Consider the following 17531-nt stretch of genomic DNA (forward strand, 5'->3'; position numbering starts at 1 on the left):
GGCCACTGGTCCCATCACCTCCTGGCAAATAGAAGGGGAAGAAATGGAGGCAGTGAGAGATTTCACTTTCTTGGGTTCCATGATCACTGCAGATGGTGACAGCAGTCACGAAATTAGAAGACGCCTGCTTCTTGGGAGAAAAGCAATGACAAACCTAGACAGCATCTTAAAAAGCAAAGACATCACCTTGCCGACAAAGGTCCGTATAGTTAAAGCTATGGTTTTCCCAGTAGTAATGTACGGAAGTGAGAGCTGGACCATCAAGAAGGCTGATCGCCGTAGAATTGATGCTTTTGAATTATGGTGCTGGAGGAGACTCTTGAGAGTCCCGTGGACTGCAAGAAGATCAAACCTATCCATTCTCAAAGAAATCAGCCCTGAGTACTCACTAGAAGGACAGATCCTGAAGTTGAGGCTCCAGTACTTTGGCCACCTCATGAGAAGAGAAGACTCCCTGGAAAAGACCCTGATGTTGGGAAAGATGGAGGGCACAAGGAGAAGGGGACGACAGAAGATGAGATGGTTGGACAGTTTTCTCGAAGCTACTAACATGAGTTTGGCCAAACTGCGGGAGGCAGTGGAGGATAGGCATGCCTGGCGTGCTCTGGTCCATGGGGTCACGAAGAGTCGGACACGACTGAACGACTGAACAACAACAACAACAACAACAAATGTATTTATACTCTCACACGTACGTCCAATGTATCCATATATCCTTTCTCCAAAATGTATTTATGCTGAAATTTATTTATGGACCATCTCTATGGATCACCGGGGAGTGGTGCCGCTCTCACCCCTCATCTCTATGGTCCACCCCTGTGGGGTGTAAGTGGTTAAACCGTAGAGTCCGTAAAACCCGACCGGTTTGCCCTTGTGGCGCACCATAGAGACAAACGTAGAGCGAGGCTCCAAGTTCCGGCGCCCTATCACCCGGAAGCTGTCCTTCCCCCTCTCGCCTGCCGTGGCCTTCTCCTCCTTACCATTTGCCCCGCGCCCGAGGTGGAGTTCTTCGCGGCGCATGCGCGGTGGGCGTTCTCTGACCTTCAAGCCGCCGGGTCCGGGCGGGCAGCGCGCGAGGGAAGGAAGGGTCGCGTCTGGAGGAGGAGGAGGAGAAGAAGAAGGGAGGCCGCAGGAGACAAGGAAACGCCACCGCTGCCGCCGCCATGCTGTCCCGGGGAGCCGCCTTCGCCGCCCTCTCGCAGCCGCAATGGTAGGTGGAGAGGAAAGAGAGGCCCTTCTGCTCCGGAGACGGCACTCTGCACATGCTCAGAGGTCCCACGATCCACGGTTGAAACCTGACATCATTTTGCTGCTGCTATTATTATTATTATTAAGCAGCAGATAGGTCCCGTTCAACCTCCAATATCTTCCCTCTCAGGGTTATAAAATTTTTTATTTCAGGCTGCTAGTTGCATTTTCCCGTCAGACTGCAAAAAAGAAAAGAAAAACAGCTGGTCTGTGAAGCTCAACCTGCATCCTCTTCATTTCCTCTCCTCTCCACATCCTGGGGAGGGGGAGCGTTTATAATTACCTTTCAGTTTGTTTCCCACCCACCCCCACAGGCATTTTGCACTGCGATGCTTATCCTGCATTATTTTCACCACCAGTCTAAGGAGCGCAGTGGGATTTTCAGGGCAGGGGTAGCGCACCCGTATATCTGTGCCAAATGCCTCTTTTCCCCTTTGCTCTCCTGCAAAAGGAGTGCCAGGGTTGCCCTCCTCCAGTCAAGGTTTCTGCCCAATCGTTTTGGCATGGGTTGTCTGCTTCCCAGCTTGTTTTTCAAACTCCTTGTTTGGCTGTTTAGTAGGACTCCTTAGTTTTCTACCCATAGCAAGTGGGCCCTGCAACAAAATGTTGCAGGGTGGAGTATTCCTAGTTCAACACTTCAGCTGTTACACTCCCATAACAGCAAAGCACCAGTGCTTTGTGACTACTGAACCTCAGGCTGCCTTGGGGGGATTCCAACCCCCCCCCCTGTAGATTTATATATTTTTGTACATCTGCCAACTTTATGGCTTACTCATGCCTGCTGGTATCTGCCTCTCATGCACAGATGAGGCTGATATGGTTGCAAAGGATTTGGCTACCCAGAGAATGAGTTTGCTGTTGGCTTATGCTGGGGTTACGTTCCAGGGATAGCAGCTAAAGCCAAAATCATGTATAGTCAAAAAACATTGGGTTCAATGGCAGATGGGATTGCCAAAGTCTTTCTCCCCAGATGCCTGCTGGCTGTATTATTATTATTATTATTATTATTATTATTACCACCAAGTACCACCTGTGAAATATTTTTTTTGGTACCCACAGCAGTTCTTTAGGTATTCAGATGTGCCTCTGAACCTAGAAAAGCTATGAATCACTGTTCTACCAGAAGGAAATAACTTTTAAAGAAATGAATTATCTGTTTTGTGTTTAATTTTTCAGGGTCCAAGTCAGGAATATGGCAACTTTGAAAGACAGTAAGTATTCCGTTGTATGTGAATACCCTGAAATGTCAAAAACTACTGCAGAGAAGGCGAACCTTTGATCTTCTAGACCAGGCATCCCCAACCTTCGGCCCTCCAGATATTTTGGACTACAATTCCCATCATCCCTGACCACTGGTACTGTTAGCTAGGGATCATGGGAGTTGTAGGCCAAAACATTTGAAGGGCAGCAGGTTGGGGATGGCTGTTCTAGACGCTGTTCACCTCCTCCTCCTGCCAGCACAGACAATGGTCAGGGGTGATGAGAACTGTAGTCAATCATCTGGTTATTCATCCCTGCACTGGTAGATTTGGCTGCATAACACCAGTGCTCTACGGATGGGTTGATTTTGACTTGTTACAGAGACAAGTGCTCAGTTAGATCCTTTTTTAATGCTACTTTTTCTCGGCGTCTCTTTGAAATCCTCCCTTTGTTCATTCAATCTCATCTGTGCAGTTACCCGGCGTTTAAAGTCCATCAAGAACATCCAGAAAATTACCAAGTCCATGAAGATGGTTGCTGCAGCAAAGTATTCCAGAGCAGAGAGAGAGTTAAAGCCTGCCAGAGTTTATGGAGTCGGGGCATTGGGTAAGCGAAGTTGCCTCTCTTGTGGCTGGTTTCGCAACAGTCAATTTTAATCACATTCTTCATGGAAATATTTATTGGGGGGGGAGTAATTTTCTGACCTAGAACTTTCTTATGAACTTCTCCTAAGTAGACTTGCAAATCATTTTCAAAATCTGCATTGACTATGGACCATTGGAAATGATGATACTTTAAGTTAGTTCAGAAGTTTGATTTTTCTATAGACCTATAAAGCCCTGGTCCTTCAAAGCAGAGATAAAGAGCATGTGGTTCTCCAGATGTTAAACCCCTTCCAGCCATAGCCAGCATGACCAGTGGTCAAATATTGGTAATTGTGGCTGATCAATATCTGGAGAGCCACAAGTTCTCTACACCTCCTCTTTAAAGGACTGATTTTGTGTACTTTTATATATATTGCTTCATACATTTAGAGATGCCCCAAAGTGATTTACAATAATAAAATACAAAACTCATAAAAAAAATTCAAGAAAATGATGAAAATATAAAATACCAAGTTTTGTTTGAAAGAAAGTAATCTAAAACTGCATTAAATACTTACTGCATTAAATACAAACTTTCAACACCAAAAGAAACTGAAGAAAGATTCTACACCAAAAGAAACTGAATTCAGCAGCCTCCATAAATGAATGGAAATTAAGCATATTTGTATATATGGAATTGTTTCTAACAAAGTCATCCCATTAGTGCAAAGATGTTTTGCAACCCTCAGAATGGGGGGCGGGGGGTGGGACATGGCAGGAAAGAAAATGAATTTGAAGTTACATTGTGCAAGCATCACTGAAGAACTTCGTTGGATACAAGCCAGTGTAATTTTACATTGTTTAAAGTATTTCTACCACAAGGAGATTGATAAGAAACTATTCAAGATGTGAACCACCTGCCCCTTCACTACTGGAAACACCTCTGAGCTCCCTTTGGTTTTAAACACTTTGCTAGGCATTGCTCACACACTCAAGAGCCTATCTATATGGTCATGACAAGAAACCTGAGAGTGGCTTTTGTTGCTAAGATGAAAATTTCAGAACATTGTATTCTGCCATTGACATATTCTATGCTTGTGCGGAAAATACCCTGCACTCTTTTTTGTCCTTGATTGCATATACAGTGGACGCTCGGGTAGCAAACACAATCCGTGCAGGAGGCGCGTGTGCAACCCGTGCCGCTGCGTCTGCACACGCGCGTGACACAATTTGGTGCTTCTGCACATGTGCGAGCGCTGAATCCCGGAAGTAACCCGTTCTGGTACTTCCGGCTTCAGCACGGAACGCAACCCAAAAAGACGTAACCCGCAGCGGCCGTAACATGAGGTTTGACTGCAGTGTCTCGCCTGCTGTTGCAACACTCCCTTCATGCTGATGGAAGCATGTAGTCTGTGACTTAATCTCAAATGGTGTGTCCTGCGCTTTTGCTAACTCAAAACATTGGGTCTTCAACAAGCTTTCAAAATGCAGAAAAGTAAGTCATGCTGAAGAAGCTCATAGTTTCTGTTGCATGATCTTGATCCACCCATTGGAATTTGATTCAGTAACAAAGGTGGAGGAGCAGTATTTCTTGTAGAAGTGGTTCTTATTGGAAGTACTGTAGTTCATAGAATCTTAGAGCTGGAAGGGACCCAAGGGTCATCTAGTCCAAACCCCCCCCCCCACACACACAATGCAGGTATCTCAGCTAAAGCATCCATGACAGATGGCAGGAAGGAAGGAAGTTCTACCATGTATCTTTGGTGCCACTGTATTTTGATGGCTGCTAATGATGCCTGCTGTTGGCTGTGTCCCCTCTTCTCTTTACTAGCTCTTTATGAAAAAGCGGAAATCAAGGCCCCCGAGGACAAGAAGAAGTACCTTATCATAGGGGTGTCTTCTGATCGTGGCCTCTGCGGTGCTATCCACACATCTGTGGCTAAAAATATAAAGGGCCAAATCGCCGCCCTCACAGATGCGGGTAAAGAAGTCATGGTAGTTGGAATCGGTGACAAGCTGAGAGCCATACTTCATAGGTAATGGGGAACAGCAGCCCTCTCCTTGAATTTGAACCTTGCTCTTTCCACTGGTGGTTTTGCATTAATCCCAAAGGCTGTAATGAGCTTCCTTCTGAAAAAGCTGTCTTAGGAACAACTGAATATGCTCAGGATTGTAATGTAAGGCAGTGATACTTACCCGAAGACTGCTGAGGGTGAGCTGATGTGTAGGATGCATTCGAGAGGACCATAGGATCACTGTGCACCTACGCTTAAGGGCTAAGGCTTAATTGCTCAGAAGCTGAAAGGCTGAGGCAGGTTTAAGCCCCAGAATGTAGTGGATGGTGAAAAGGATGGAGGTGCTCAGTGGACTGGAATACAAAAAGAGAAGGGGAGGGGGAGACAGGACCACCTTGGTGGGGGTGCTAACACAGGGGGGTTGCCCACTCGGTGCTAACCTGTGACAGGACCTTTTCAGTGGTGGGTCCCCAGTTGCAGAATGTCGTCCCTACTGGGGAGCATCTGTCTCCATCATCATCATTAACTTTCAGTAGGTATTCGTAAACATTCCTGTCTATGCCGTCGTTTCAGTAAGGGAGAATCACACTAGCAGTGGGTGCGGCCCTCATTAGCCGCTGCATTTATGGGCCAGGGGAAGTTTCCGGGCGCTTCTCAAAACCAGCCCCGTATAGAACACAATGCAGTTGGATAATAACTCAAGTGTGTTTCACCGTGGCCGGGTCTACTTTACACGCGGGCTCATTTTTATTTTAGGACACACGGCAGTAACTTCTTGTTGAACTTCAAGGAAGTGGGAAGGAAGCCTCCCACCTTCGGAGATGCATCGATCATTGCCTTGGAACTGCTGAATTCTGGATACGAATTCGATGAAGGAGCAATCATCTATAATCGGTTCAGGCAAGAGAACCTGCAGAATTCAAAGCATAAATTCCATCATTTTCAAGGGGAATAAAAGAATTGGGCGGGGAGAGATCAGTAGATTTAGAATATAGTTTAGCGTTTTAATGTGGGTTTCTGCTTGGTGGCTCCAAGTGCCACCAGGATAATAGAGGAAGTTCTGCATGCTGCTTAAGTGTGTCTGGGTTTTAACATTTGGCAGGCAGATCCTCTCAAGCCATGTCACTAAAACTCTTCAGCAGAGCTTTCTTTTTCTTTTAGGTCCGTCATCTCCTACAAGACAGATGAGAAACCCATCTATTCTCTTGAGACTGTTTCTGATGCTGGTAGGTAGAATTTGGCTAGTTAGTGGAGTAAACAATTGCATTTTAGGGGCATTTCCCCCTTGTGTTTCCATAAGTGCTTAACTGCAAAAGGCCAAACCATTGCCCTTATCTATCACACTGTGCGTAGGAAGCAAAGAATTTTGGTCTAAAATTATTGCTGCTGTATATAGACTATTATTATTATTATTATTATTATTATTATTATTATTATTATTGCATTGTTTGCCTCTTAGTTTGCTTTTTAAAAGGCAGGATTAGAGCTAACAGTGTGCAAGTGCCAGTTAAACTTGGTAAAATAGAAATTGCTTATAGCTTAGAAAGCTAAGGATTTCTTGTGTGTTTTTCTTTTAAAAAAAAAAAAAAGCTGATTGCTTATCTACTGTGGTTTTTGAAATTCCATCATATATGTGCTTGGCTTGCTATTACTGTATCTGATAAATATCAACTAATAAACCACCCATATTGTTCTGCTTCGTTTTTCAGAAAGCATGAGTATCTATGATGATATTGATGCGGATGTCCTGCGAAACTATCAGGAATTCACATTGGCAAACATCATCTACTACTCATTAAAGGAGTCTACTACTAGTGAGCAAAGTGCAAGGATGACTGCCATGGACAATGCCAGCAAGAATGCCTGTAAGGAACTCTCCATGCAGATTACCGTGTACTGTGATAAGTTAGCAGCAAAAGTGGAAACTACCAAAATTTAGATAAGAGGCCCAGTGGGGAGCAGGCAAGATTCTGTTTACATGCCAGCTGAAATGCCTTTTAGTTACAGTGGAACCTTGGTTCCGAAACTTAATCTGTTCTGGAAGTCTGTCCCAAAACCAAAGTGTTCTAAAACCAAGGTGTGCTTTCCCATAGAAAGTAATGCAAAACGGATCAATCCGTTCCACACTTTTAAAAACAACCCCTAAAACAGCAATTTAACATGAATTTTACTATCTTAACGAGAAGACCATTGATCCATAAAATGAAAGCAATAATCAGTATACTGTACTATAAATAAGACAGTATAGTAGATGATAAAAATTAAAATTATTTTTTTTCCCCTTACGTGCACCAATGATAGTTATTCTTTGGATGGGAGGCTTTTATCCATTTCCACAGTCACACAATCAGTAGCTGAACTGGGTTCCACATAGTCACAAAAACAAAGTCACAAGCCACCATCACAAGTCATTCCCATAAAACAAAGAAGTTGCAGCCAAAGAACCGAAAAAGCCACACAAACAAAAACGCAAAAATTAGCAAAAACAAAAGCTCCAAATATCACCTCTGTTGCGTGGGTGTTTGGGACTCAACAGCCGACAGACCCAACAGAAAGCCTCTGATTAGCAGCGGGGGACTCAATTTACAAACGGAACACACACAAGAGGAAGCGGAACATGTTCAGCTTCCAAGGCAAAGTTCACAAACAGGAACACCTTTGCAGCGTTCTATTTTCAAGTTGTTCATAAACTAAGCTGTTCTAAAACCAAGGTACCACTGTATTTGCTTTACAAAAAGACCTTGGCTTTGTTCCAAGACAAGCCTAAGGCTTCAGTCCTAGGCACACCTACTTGGGAGTAAGCGCCATTGAACTTAATAGGATATGATTCTGAGGATCGTAGATAGGACTGCGTTGCACTTGCCTGAGGACAGTCTTGCTAGAGTTCATTATTAAATGAATAATGGAAAGCGATAACAGAAATTGTTATGGATAGAAAAGATAGTGTATAGAAATTAGCCCTTGGCTGGTAGAATCCTTGATGCTGTACCCTTTCACATTCAGCGATTCACAATATTTGCAAAATTTCAAGTTTAAAGTAACTTAGGTCCTTGGTTCTGAACAAGCAAGAAAGTGGATTATATAAAGTACTCAAAATACTTCCTTACTTAAAACTGGCGGGCAAAGTAAAATGGTTGAGTAGCTTAAGATTTATTGATACTTTTGTCGCTGAACTTCTCCCGCCTCCCTTTCTAGCTGAGATGATTGACAAGCTGACTCTGACATTCAACCGCACCCGCCAAGCTGTCATCACCAAGGAGCTTATTGAGATCATCTCTGGTGCTGCTGCTTTGTAAGTATTGGCATACAAGTCTCTAACCTTTAGGCCTTTTGTTCCGTGCGGTTGAATGGGGCAGAGAATTTTCCATTTGTGCTCCAAAAAAACCAACCAGTGATCAGTGCATGGCACAGTTTGGCACAACCCCCTCCCCGTTAATTCCAAACGTACAGCAGTGGTTGTTGGCTAATAAAGATTTATTCTATTCTATTCTAATACTGGAGTTTTCTTGCAGGATATTGCTTTTCTCTGTGTCCTGCACCTGAGTTGAAGCACGTGTATTTTTTGGAAGGGTGCTTATTTAAGGCTGCACACTAACCACATTGCGTCCAGGTTCCCATTGTTAGGTCCTGGGTGGGTGAGGAAGAATGGAGAGGAACCCTGCTTGCCTTTGGCAAGACAACAAACAATAACAGAATGCAGCAGCCTTCAGTGGTCTTTGCTTCCCAGCAACTTACATTCAGTGGTACGCTGCCTTTGAACACAGCGACTCCATGTAACCATTATGGTTAATAATCATTACAGTGGTGCCTCGCAAGACGAAATTAATTCATTCCGCGAATCGTTTCGTATTGCGAAAATTTCGTCTTGCGAAACACAGTTTCCCATAGGAATGCATTGAAACATTTCCCATAGGAATGCATTGAAATGTTTTCGCCTTGCGAAGCACAACCATAGAAAAATTCGTCTTGCGAGTCACCTAAAAAATTGCAAAACCCTTTCGTCTAGCGAGTTTTTCGTTGCGCGAGGCATTCGTCTTGCGAGGTACCACTGTAGTTTAGATGGCTGTCAGTGGCTGTCTGCATCTCTTGTGGCAGTGAATTCCCTGTGTCGGTTCTATGCTGACTTAACCTTTTCTTTCTGAAAAGCTCAGTCTGCAGCTTTCCTTTGGATCAAGCTCTCTCCACAGAATGCAGAAGTGCATCTTCAGCATGCCTTGAAATCATGCAATTAAGCTGGAGGAAAATGGGATTTTGTATAATGGAAAGCAATTGTGACTTTAATCCTTGTATTAATCAGTATATCTCTTAGATCAACTGAAGAGATCAACTTCCAACAGTGTTTTTGCTGTGCATTGCATGTTTTGCCTTAATTTACATTACTAATTGCTTCACTGCATTTTTTGTGTGTTTTTTTTACCATTCCACAACCAGGAAATAAGGGGTAATCAGAAAGTGAGGGTCATCCAAAGTCAACAGGTAAAGTGATGCTGGAAAATAGATGTTATGGGTGGTGAAATAAAAAAAAAAATTAGAATGTAGTTGAAGTACTTAGGATGTTTGTTCTAGAAGTGCTTGTTTATGAATGTCTGGTATTGCATGAATACTTGCATGCCGCAAAATTTTGCTTAAAATCAATCCACGCATTTGGCAGAAATGAAATCAAAGTGCAATGTGTTTCTAGACAAAACAAGAGAGATATGATGGAAGGGTGTTGTAGAGACATGCTTGATACTGTCTTTAACTGTGTAGCTTCAAATGTTCTGGAAATACTACACTGCAGTTGTACTTAAAATTCCATAGCAAGATGTTCAGGTGTCGCATCCTTGAGGTGGGTTTATCAGTGGAGTTCAAAAAAATTACTGGGTTGCAAATAACCGAAAGGCAGTTTCTGTCTTAAAGATAGTCCTGCCTCATCTCTTCCCAACTCAAGAAGCCTGTGCTTAAAGTGTCTGCAAAGTTTAGAAAGTGCCTTGAGCAAGCTGCAAAGTTTCAAGCAGGCGGTCTTTGTTCATGGCACTTACGATGACCACATTGCACAAAGGCAAAGGATTTCCTTCAGATCAGGCTGGTCTTTGAAGTATAGGCATATACAGTATGCTGGTATATTTCCACGGTTAATTTTTATGGGTTACCTTTTGCCAAGGACTGTCACCCGATTCAAGAAACAGAAATCAATTAACCACAAGCATGGATCTCTTAAATCTGCACACATTTTCATATGACAGTAGCTTTGACAAAAACAACAACACATACTATATGTCTCCTCTGAGATGTTGCCTTCCAAAAAAAATTAGTTGCATAAACATTTCTATTAACAACACCTTTATTGTACTGTACAATGCCTTATATACAGTTTAAAAGTTTCAATAGACGGAGATCAGTTTGATGTAAAGACTGCTTCCCTTGTTTAAATTACTTATTAGGCCCATTGCATTCTATGGAATGTTTTACAGTGCTGTCGTCTGTTTAGAATTTTAAAAATGAAACTTTTAAGAAAGGACTAACACAGCAAGGAGAAAATGAGAAACGGTTCAGGTTCTGCAGCAATTTAGCAATTAGTAGACAAAGCTGCAGATCCCGTCAGAGTGACATTCAAACTTCCCTTAATGCAATGTTTTTTCTCTGTAGGTAAAGAAGAAAAGCTGTTCTGGCAAGCAGTTTGTCCCGCTTCCTTTCTAGAGAGACAAAATTATTGGTCTGTCATTCTGTGAAGGATTTTCAGGCAAAGAATCCCAACTGTTTGTAAATCATATTATAATAAAGTCCTACATGAAAAGAGCTGGCATGGTTCTTTGGGTATGTGGAACTGGGTTCGGCTGGACTGCAATACAAGTAAACGACAGTGTCTTATGGTCTCAGCCAGCATGCCAATCTCATTAAAAACATTCTTCAGACACCTTGAGAGAGAGACAGGGTGTGTGTGTGTGTGTGTGAGAGAGAGAGAGAGCCTCTTTGATGTAAATGACTATGTGCTATGGCCATATGGCTAATGCAATAAATGAGTTGAATTGAATTGATGTAAATGAGAGCTGTGCACAATTATGGTAACATCCAAAATCTCTCCGTTGTATGTTTGAAAAAACTTTGTGAAATATTTTGATGTTAAGGTATTACATCTTCAATCCTAAACTTGGTAACCGGAGTCTGCCCACCTGTCAGATCACCTGACGTCACAATGAAGCTGGATGACCAGACAACACTTTGCTTTTTTGGTGAGGTTGGAGCTGCCCCTACAGATGAAGATTTTTTTAAGCCGGCAATTCAGAGGAAGAATCGGGAATTCCATAGGCATGCTCCCAATCTGTTGCATGAAGAGGTTGTAGCTTTTGAACTCGGCGCTGCCTTCTGTTCCCATGCAGGGCTCTAGAGAAAGCCGCCGGATTCTAAAAGTGTGGACCTCTTGATGCAAAGGAAGAATAGGGAACATTTTAGCTTCAGATCACACGATGGCAGGCGTGGGCAACATGGCTGTGGTTTGCAGTCCAAGCCCTGAGACTTGCCGGGCCATGGGGGTAAAGGTTCTGCACTAGAACAGGAAGCGAAAGCGTGTAACCTTCCAGATGTGGTTGGACTCCAACTCCCATCAGCCCCAGCCACCATGGCCAATGATTGAGAATGATGGGAGTTGTATTCGTCCGACAATATCTGGAGGGCAACAGGTTCACCAGCCGTGCCCTGGGGTGAAGACAATGCAGTAAGTAGGTTAGATGTGCTCACATGCCTTCCCTATGTTCGATATACACCTCAATCCACAGATTCTCACTGAATATCGGCATGGAACCATGGGAACGACGTAATACGGATATAAAATTTACAGCATGTTACGGTTTAAGGAGAAAATTATATGAAGGTGTTATATACCGTGTTTCTCCTAAAATAAGACACCGTCTTATATTTTTTTTCGCTCAACAAAACACAGTATGGCTTATTTTCAGGGGATGTCTTATTTTAACCGTGTCGCATCGGTACACTGCATAGCCATGCCTCTCCAGGTTGTTTTAATGGGAGGTACCACGTCACTATGGCTTATTTTCGGGGTATGGCTTATTTTTGGGGAACGGCTTATATTTCGCAAATGCATAGAAATCCTGCTATGGCTTATTTTATGGCTATGGCTTATTTTAGGAGAAACAGGGTAGATGGTATCTAACACCTAGTAGACTGGCAAAAATGTGTAAACCAAAATCAAGTAAGTGTTGGAAATGTAAAGAGAAAGGTGCATTTTTTCATATGTGGTGGTCTAATAAGGTTAAAACTTACTGGGAAATGATATATAATGAATTGAACAAGATGTTTAAGATAACATTTGTAAAAAAAAAAAACCAACCAGAAGCTTTTCTCTTGGGAATTATAAAGTCAGAACTACATCTAAACAGTATAGAAGTTTATTTAGCTCTGACATCAAGAATACATCAGTGCTGTATTCAAGAAGAAATGCTTAGTTCAACTGAGGGTCATTTCCCAAGCTGCTACCAGGCGCTGTTACCTTTGAACAGTTTGACTTCACCCCTAAAGGTGTTGTCCTACATTGTCTCCTGAGAAAGACGGATGCCAACCTTTCCAGCTATATACTAGCCTCCCCCAACCTTGTGCCCTACAGAGGTTTGGGGCTACATCTCCTGTTATCCCTGACTTGGTCATTCTGGCTGGGGCTAGTGGGAGCAACGATGATATGTGGCAAGGTTGGGGGATATGTGGTCTTTCAGATATTACTGAACCACAGCTTCGTCTTTTATTTCCTTCTGCTCTGCCCTCCCCCATTGAGATCTCAAGTTTTCTCCAGAACCTTTCTGCTTCTAACTCCGTGGTTATTTTCATTTTTGTCTGATTATACATGAAAGAAACCCCTTCTGGGAACTCCCATTTAAAGTAGATGTTATTTCTCAACAGCACATCAGTCAAAGTTTTATATTTCGCCCTTTTCTTCAACAACCGTGATGGGACCTCTCGCTTAATAATGATCTCTTTATCCTCAATTCTAAATTTCTGATATTTTTTCTTTTGCATTATTTGGTCTCTTAAAATTCTAGAGTTTAGGAAGACTAAACAATCCCCGGGCCATCTGCTCGCTCGTGTGTGTCTTGGTTTCAGTCTAAATGCCCTATCAATACATACAGACACATCTTCTTCTTTCAACTGTAACCATTCGGCCAGCCCTTTGATGAGGATGACTTCTACATTTTCTTCCTGGCTTTCTTTGAGCCCTCTCATTCTCAAGGTCAATTCATTTTGTCTATATTCTTGCAAAGCGATCGCGTCCCAAGTTGACTCCTGTATATCCCTCAACCTTTGTATTTCTTCCATTACTTTTTCTTGACTTTTGCTAGTTTCTCCACAGTCTTCTAACATTTTCTTCACCACTTCTTCTTGTCTATTCATCTGTTTGGTCAGGTTCTGGGATTTCTTTTCCATCTCTTGGTCTTTCTTTGTCAATTCTTCACATTTTTTATTTAAGTCCACAATTGCTTGAGAGTTTTGTTCGATCCTTTTCAGATTTTGCTCAATTTTGTTTTCCATTTTATCTAGTTTCACGTTTATTGAGTCCATTTTGTCGCCCAATTCTGCTTTCAGCCCCAAAATCAGCTCCTTAATCTCGCCATTCTCCACTTCCATATTCGATTGGCGTCTTTGGGTAGTCGCTGGGGTACCAGCACTGTGATTCTTGGACTTCTTAATGTCCTTTTCCCAACATGGCTGTGGTTTGCAGTCCAAGCCCTGAGACTTGCCGGGCCATGGGGGTAAAGGTTCTGCACTAGAACAGGAAGCGAAAGCGTGTAACCTTCCAGATGTGGTTGGACTCCAACTCCCATCAGCCCCAGCCACCATGGCCAATGATTGAGAATGATGGGAGTTGTATTCGTCCGACAATATCTGGAGGGCAACAGGTTCACCAGCCGTGCCCTGGGGTGAAGACAATGCAGTAAGTAGGTTAGATGTGCTCACATGCCTTCCCTATGTTCGATATACACCTCAATCCACAGATTCTCACTGAATATCGGCATGGAACCATGGGAACGACGTAATACGGATATAAAATTTACAGCATGTTACGGTTTAAGGAGAAAATTATATGAAGGTGTTATATACCGTGTTTCTCCTAAAATAAGACACCGTCTTATATTTTTTTTCGCTCAACAAAACACAGTATGGCTTATTTTCAGGGGATGTCTTATTTTAACCGTGTCGCATCGGTACACTGCATAGCCACGCCTCTCCAGGTTGTTTTAATGGGAGGTACCACGTCACTATGGCTTATTTTCGGGGTATGGCTTATTTTTGGGGAACGGCTTATATTTCGCAAATGCATAGAAATCCTGCTATGGCTTATTTTATGGCTATGGCTTATTTTAGGAGAAACAGGGTAGATGGTATCTAACACCTAGTAGACTGGCAAAAATGTGTAAACCAAAATCAAGTAAGTGTTGGAAATGTAAAGAGAAAGGTGCATTTTTTCATATGTGGTGGTCTAATAAGGTTAAAACTTACTGGGAAATGATATATAATGAATTGAACAAGATGTTTAAGATAACATTTGTAAAAAAAAAAAACCAACCAGAAGCTTTTCTCTTGGGAATTATAAAGTCAGAACTACATCTAAACAGTATAGAAGTTTATTTAGCTCTGACATCAAGAATACATCAGTGCTGTATTCAAGAAGAAATGCTTAGTTCAACTGAGGGTCATTTCCCAAGCTGCTACCAGGCGCTGTTACCTTTGAACAGTTTGACTTCACCCCTAAAGGTGTTGTCCTACATTGTCTCCTGAGAAAGACGGATGCCAACCTTTCCAGCTATATACTAGCCTCCCCCAACCTTGTGCCCTACAGAGGTTTGGGGCTACATCTCCTGTTATCCCTGACTTGGTCATTCTGGCTGGGGCTAGTGGGAGCAACGATGATATGTGGCAAGGTTGGGGGATATGTGGTCTTTCAGATATTACTGAACCACAGCTTCCATAATACTTGGCCTTGTTGGCTGGGGTCAATGGAATCTGGAACTCCTGGAAATCTGCAGGTTTCTTAATTCCTGATCAGTGTGCTGTGAAACACCTGTGACATTCATGCTACGGGGTATGTCTTGACATTTATGTCTTCTCAATATTGGCCCCGACTTGGTGGAACAGCCTATCACGGGAGACCAGGGCCCTGCGGGATTTGGCATCTTTCCGCAGGGCCTGCAAGACGGAGCTGTTCCACCTGGCCTTTGGGTTGGTTTCTGTTTAATATTTATGCTTCATCTTTTATTGGTGGGTTATTTTGAAATTGAGACCTGCAGTTTTAATTGAATTTTAAATTTGTATTTTAATCTGTTATTTTAAATTGATCGTTTTTATGTTTTTTGTTGTGATTTTGGTTGATGTTGGCCGCCCTGAGCCCGGTTCTCTGGCTGGGAAGGGCGGGGTATAAATAGAATTATTATTATTATTATTATTATTATTATTATTATTATTATTAACCATTGTATGAAGTGATCCATGATTATTTGCAGTTAGATGGGGGGGGGGGAAATAACAGGTGTCAGTAATAAATCACACTGAGGAAGTGAAGTTAACTCTATTAGAAGAAACCAGGTCTGCCCAAGGGTGCCATGCCTAAGGAGCACGGCAACTCTTCTTAGTAGGTCTTGCCCCTATGAGGCAGTTGTAGAGGCTGCCTAAATCTTCACTGGGTTCTTCCCAAGTAATCTGAGACTATGCCAACGGGCCTGTCTCTGCTCCTCCCTCTTCATACCTTCTTCCCTTGGCGGTTCCCCCGCTGGTGCCTCCCACCATTCCTCGGCATTTAGCCGGACCATGACAACAGTTTGGGATCAGAATGTTTCCCTTTTACCTCTCAGGTAATCTGGTCTATCCTCCTGGCCTTAGCACTGAGCTCTGTAAACTGCTGTCTGGGCTGAATTAATTAACTTAAATAGTTTTAACTGGATTTTGAATAAATATGCAGCTAGTTTTTACTGTTTTGGATTTTATTGTTCTCTTCCTAAGTGGATCTTGCAAACTACTATTCTGAATGATGTTTTTTATAGGGGAGGGTGTACTGGGGGTGAGTTTATGGAACCAAGGGGGTGGCACCCCCAAACGTTTGGGAACCACTGGCCTAAACCCAGGTTTACCACCTCCGTGGATTGCTTAGGTATTTGTCACGGAATCAGCGATAAGAGAGTTGCCAAGATGGGACTAATTGCCTCTTCAGAGTATCAATTTGCCTGCTGCTGCCCTCAAATTAAAACCCAATTGTGAGAGATGACATTTTTCCCAGGCTTGCCCTAAACTTGGATTCAAAATGTAATGCAGACTAGAAGGTAATTGTTCCAGTCCAAGCATGCTTTAAAATGGGACAAATGCCCAGTTTATAGTTGGCATGGGAAAAAAGCAAATTCCCGACAGATATGGATAGCTAATGCAGGAAGGAGGGAGTTTTGGCTAACTTCTGCTCCTTTTTAAATATTAGAGAAAAATATATATAATCCTTCATGGAAAATTAAGGCTGCTTCTTCAAGAGAGAGGGAATTGGATCCTCTTAGTGCCCAAACTATCCAGCAGTGAGTGTGTTTGCTGCTTTCTGCTCTCACATGCATATGGAAGAGAAGAGTCTCCTTAAAAACTCTCCTTGTGCTCTTGTAATTAAAAGCCATTTTGTTTCTTTTAGCTTTGGGGCTGCAAAGATGCATTTTATATCATCTGAATGTTATGTAACCTGGGAAAGTAAGGTACCAGTGTTCTATGTCAGTGTTTTTCAACCACTGTTCCGCGGCACACTAGTGTGCCGCGAGATGTTGCCTGGTGTGCCGTGGGAAAAATTGTGTTTATTTGATTCCTATTCAAGAGAATTACTTTATATATAGTCAATATAGGCACAGAGTTAAATTTTTTAACATTTTCTAGTGGTGGTGTGCCTCGTGATTTTTTTCATAAAACAAGTGTGCCCTTGCCCAAAAAAGGTTGAAAAACACTGTTCTATGTGGTGCAGTGGGTAGAGTGTTGGACTAGGACCCGGCAGACCAGGGTTCGAATCCCCACTCAGCCATGAAGCTCACTGGGTGACCTTGGTCAGGCTGCTGTCTTCTCTCAGCCTAGCCTACCTCACAGGGTTGTTGTGAGGATAAAAGGAGGAGGGGAGAACCACCTTGAGCTCCTTGGAGCCAAAGCTGGTATACCTGTATAAATGTACTCTGGTTAAGCCATATTAAAGTGAGAAGGTGCCATTGGTATACCTGATTACCATCTTGGCTGCAAGTCCTGGAAGACCTTCCAACTCTTATGATTCTGTTGTTCCAAATTGGTGGCCATCCTTGCCTATTGTGGCAGTGAGTTCCAGAGCTTAGCTATGATCAGACAACAACAGCATCCACAGAGTTGGAAGGGACCTTGAGGGTCATCGAGCCCAAGCCCCTGCAATTTGTAAGGTTAAGAAAAAAAGAGTAAAGGATCCCTGGATGGTTAAGTCCAGTCAAAGGCGACTATGGGGTCACAATTTGTAGTACTT

General features: G+C 42.8%; 1 protein-coding gene across 3 annotated transcripts; it reads left to right on the plus strand.

The window, feature by feature from the left end:
• The first annotated feature begins 1017 nt into the window (after positions 1-1017).
• Positions 1018-10825, plus strand: ATP5F1C (ATP synthase F1 subunit gamma). Of its 3 annotated transcripts, XM_033162310.1 has the most exons (10): positions 1020-1210; positions 2425-2459; positions 2923-3054; positions 4864-5068; positions 5804-5947; positions 6209-6273; positions 6757-6912; positions 8243-8339; positions 9479-9523; positions 10676-10825. In XM_033162310.1, the coding sequence occupies exons 1-9, from the start codon at positions 1164-1166 to the stop codon at positions 9483-9485; spliced, it is 888 nt and encodes a 295-aa protein (XP_033018201.1). In that variant the 5' UTR covers positions 1020-1163; the 3' UTR covers positions 9486-9523; positions 10676-10825. The 3 variants fall into 3 exon arrangements, with proteins under 3 accessions (XP_033018203.1, XP_033018202.1, XP_033018201.1); XM_033162311.1 differs by lacking the exon at positions 9479-9523 and having other exon boundaries at positions 1019-1210; XM_033162312.1 differs by lacking the exons at positions 9479-9523; positions 10676-10825 and having other exon boundaries at positions 1018-1210; positions 8243-8343.
• Positions 10826-17531: the final 6706 nt, after the last annotated feature.

This window comes from Lacerta agilis, chromosome 10 (assembly GCF_009819535.1).
Source record: "Lacerta agilis isolate rLacAgi1 chromosome 10, rLacAgi1.pri, whole genome shotgun sequence".
In the NCBI taxonomy this organism is placed as follows: domain Eukaryota; kingdom Metazoa; phylum Chordata; class Lepidosauria; order Squamata; family Lacertidae; genus Lacerta; species Lacerta agilis.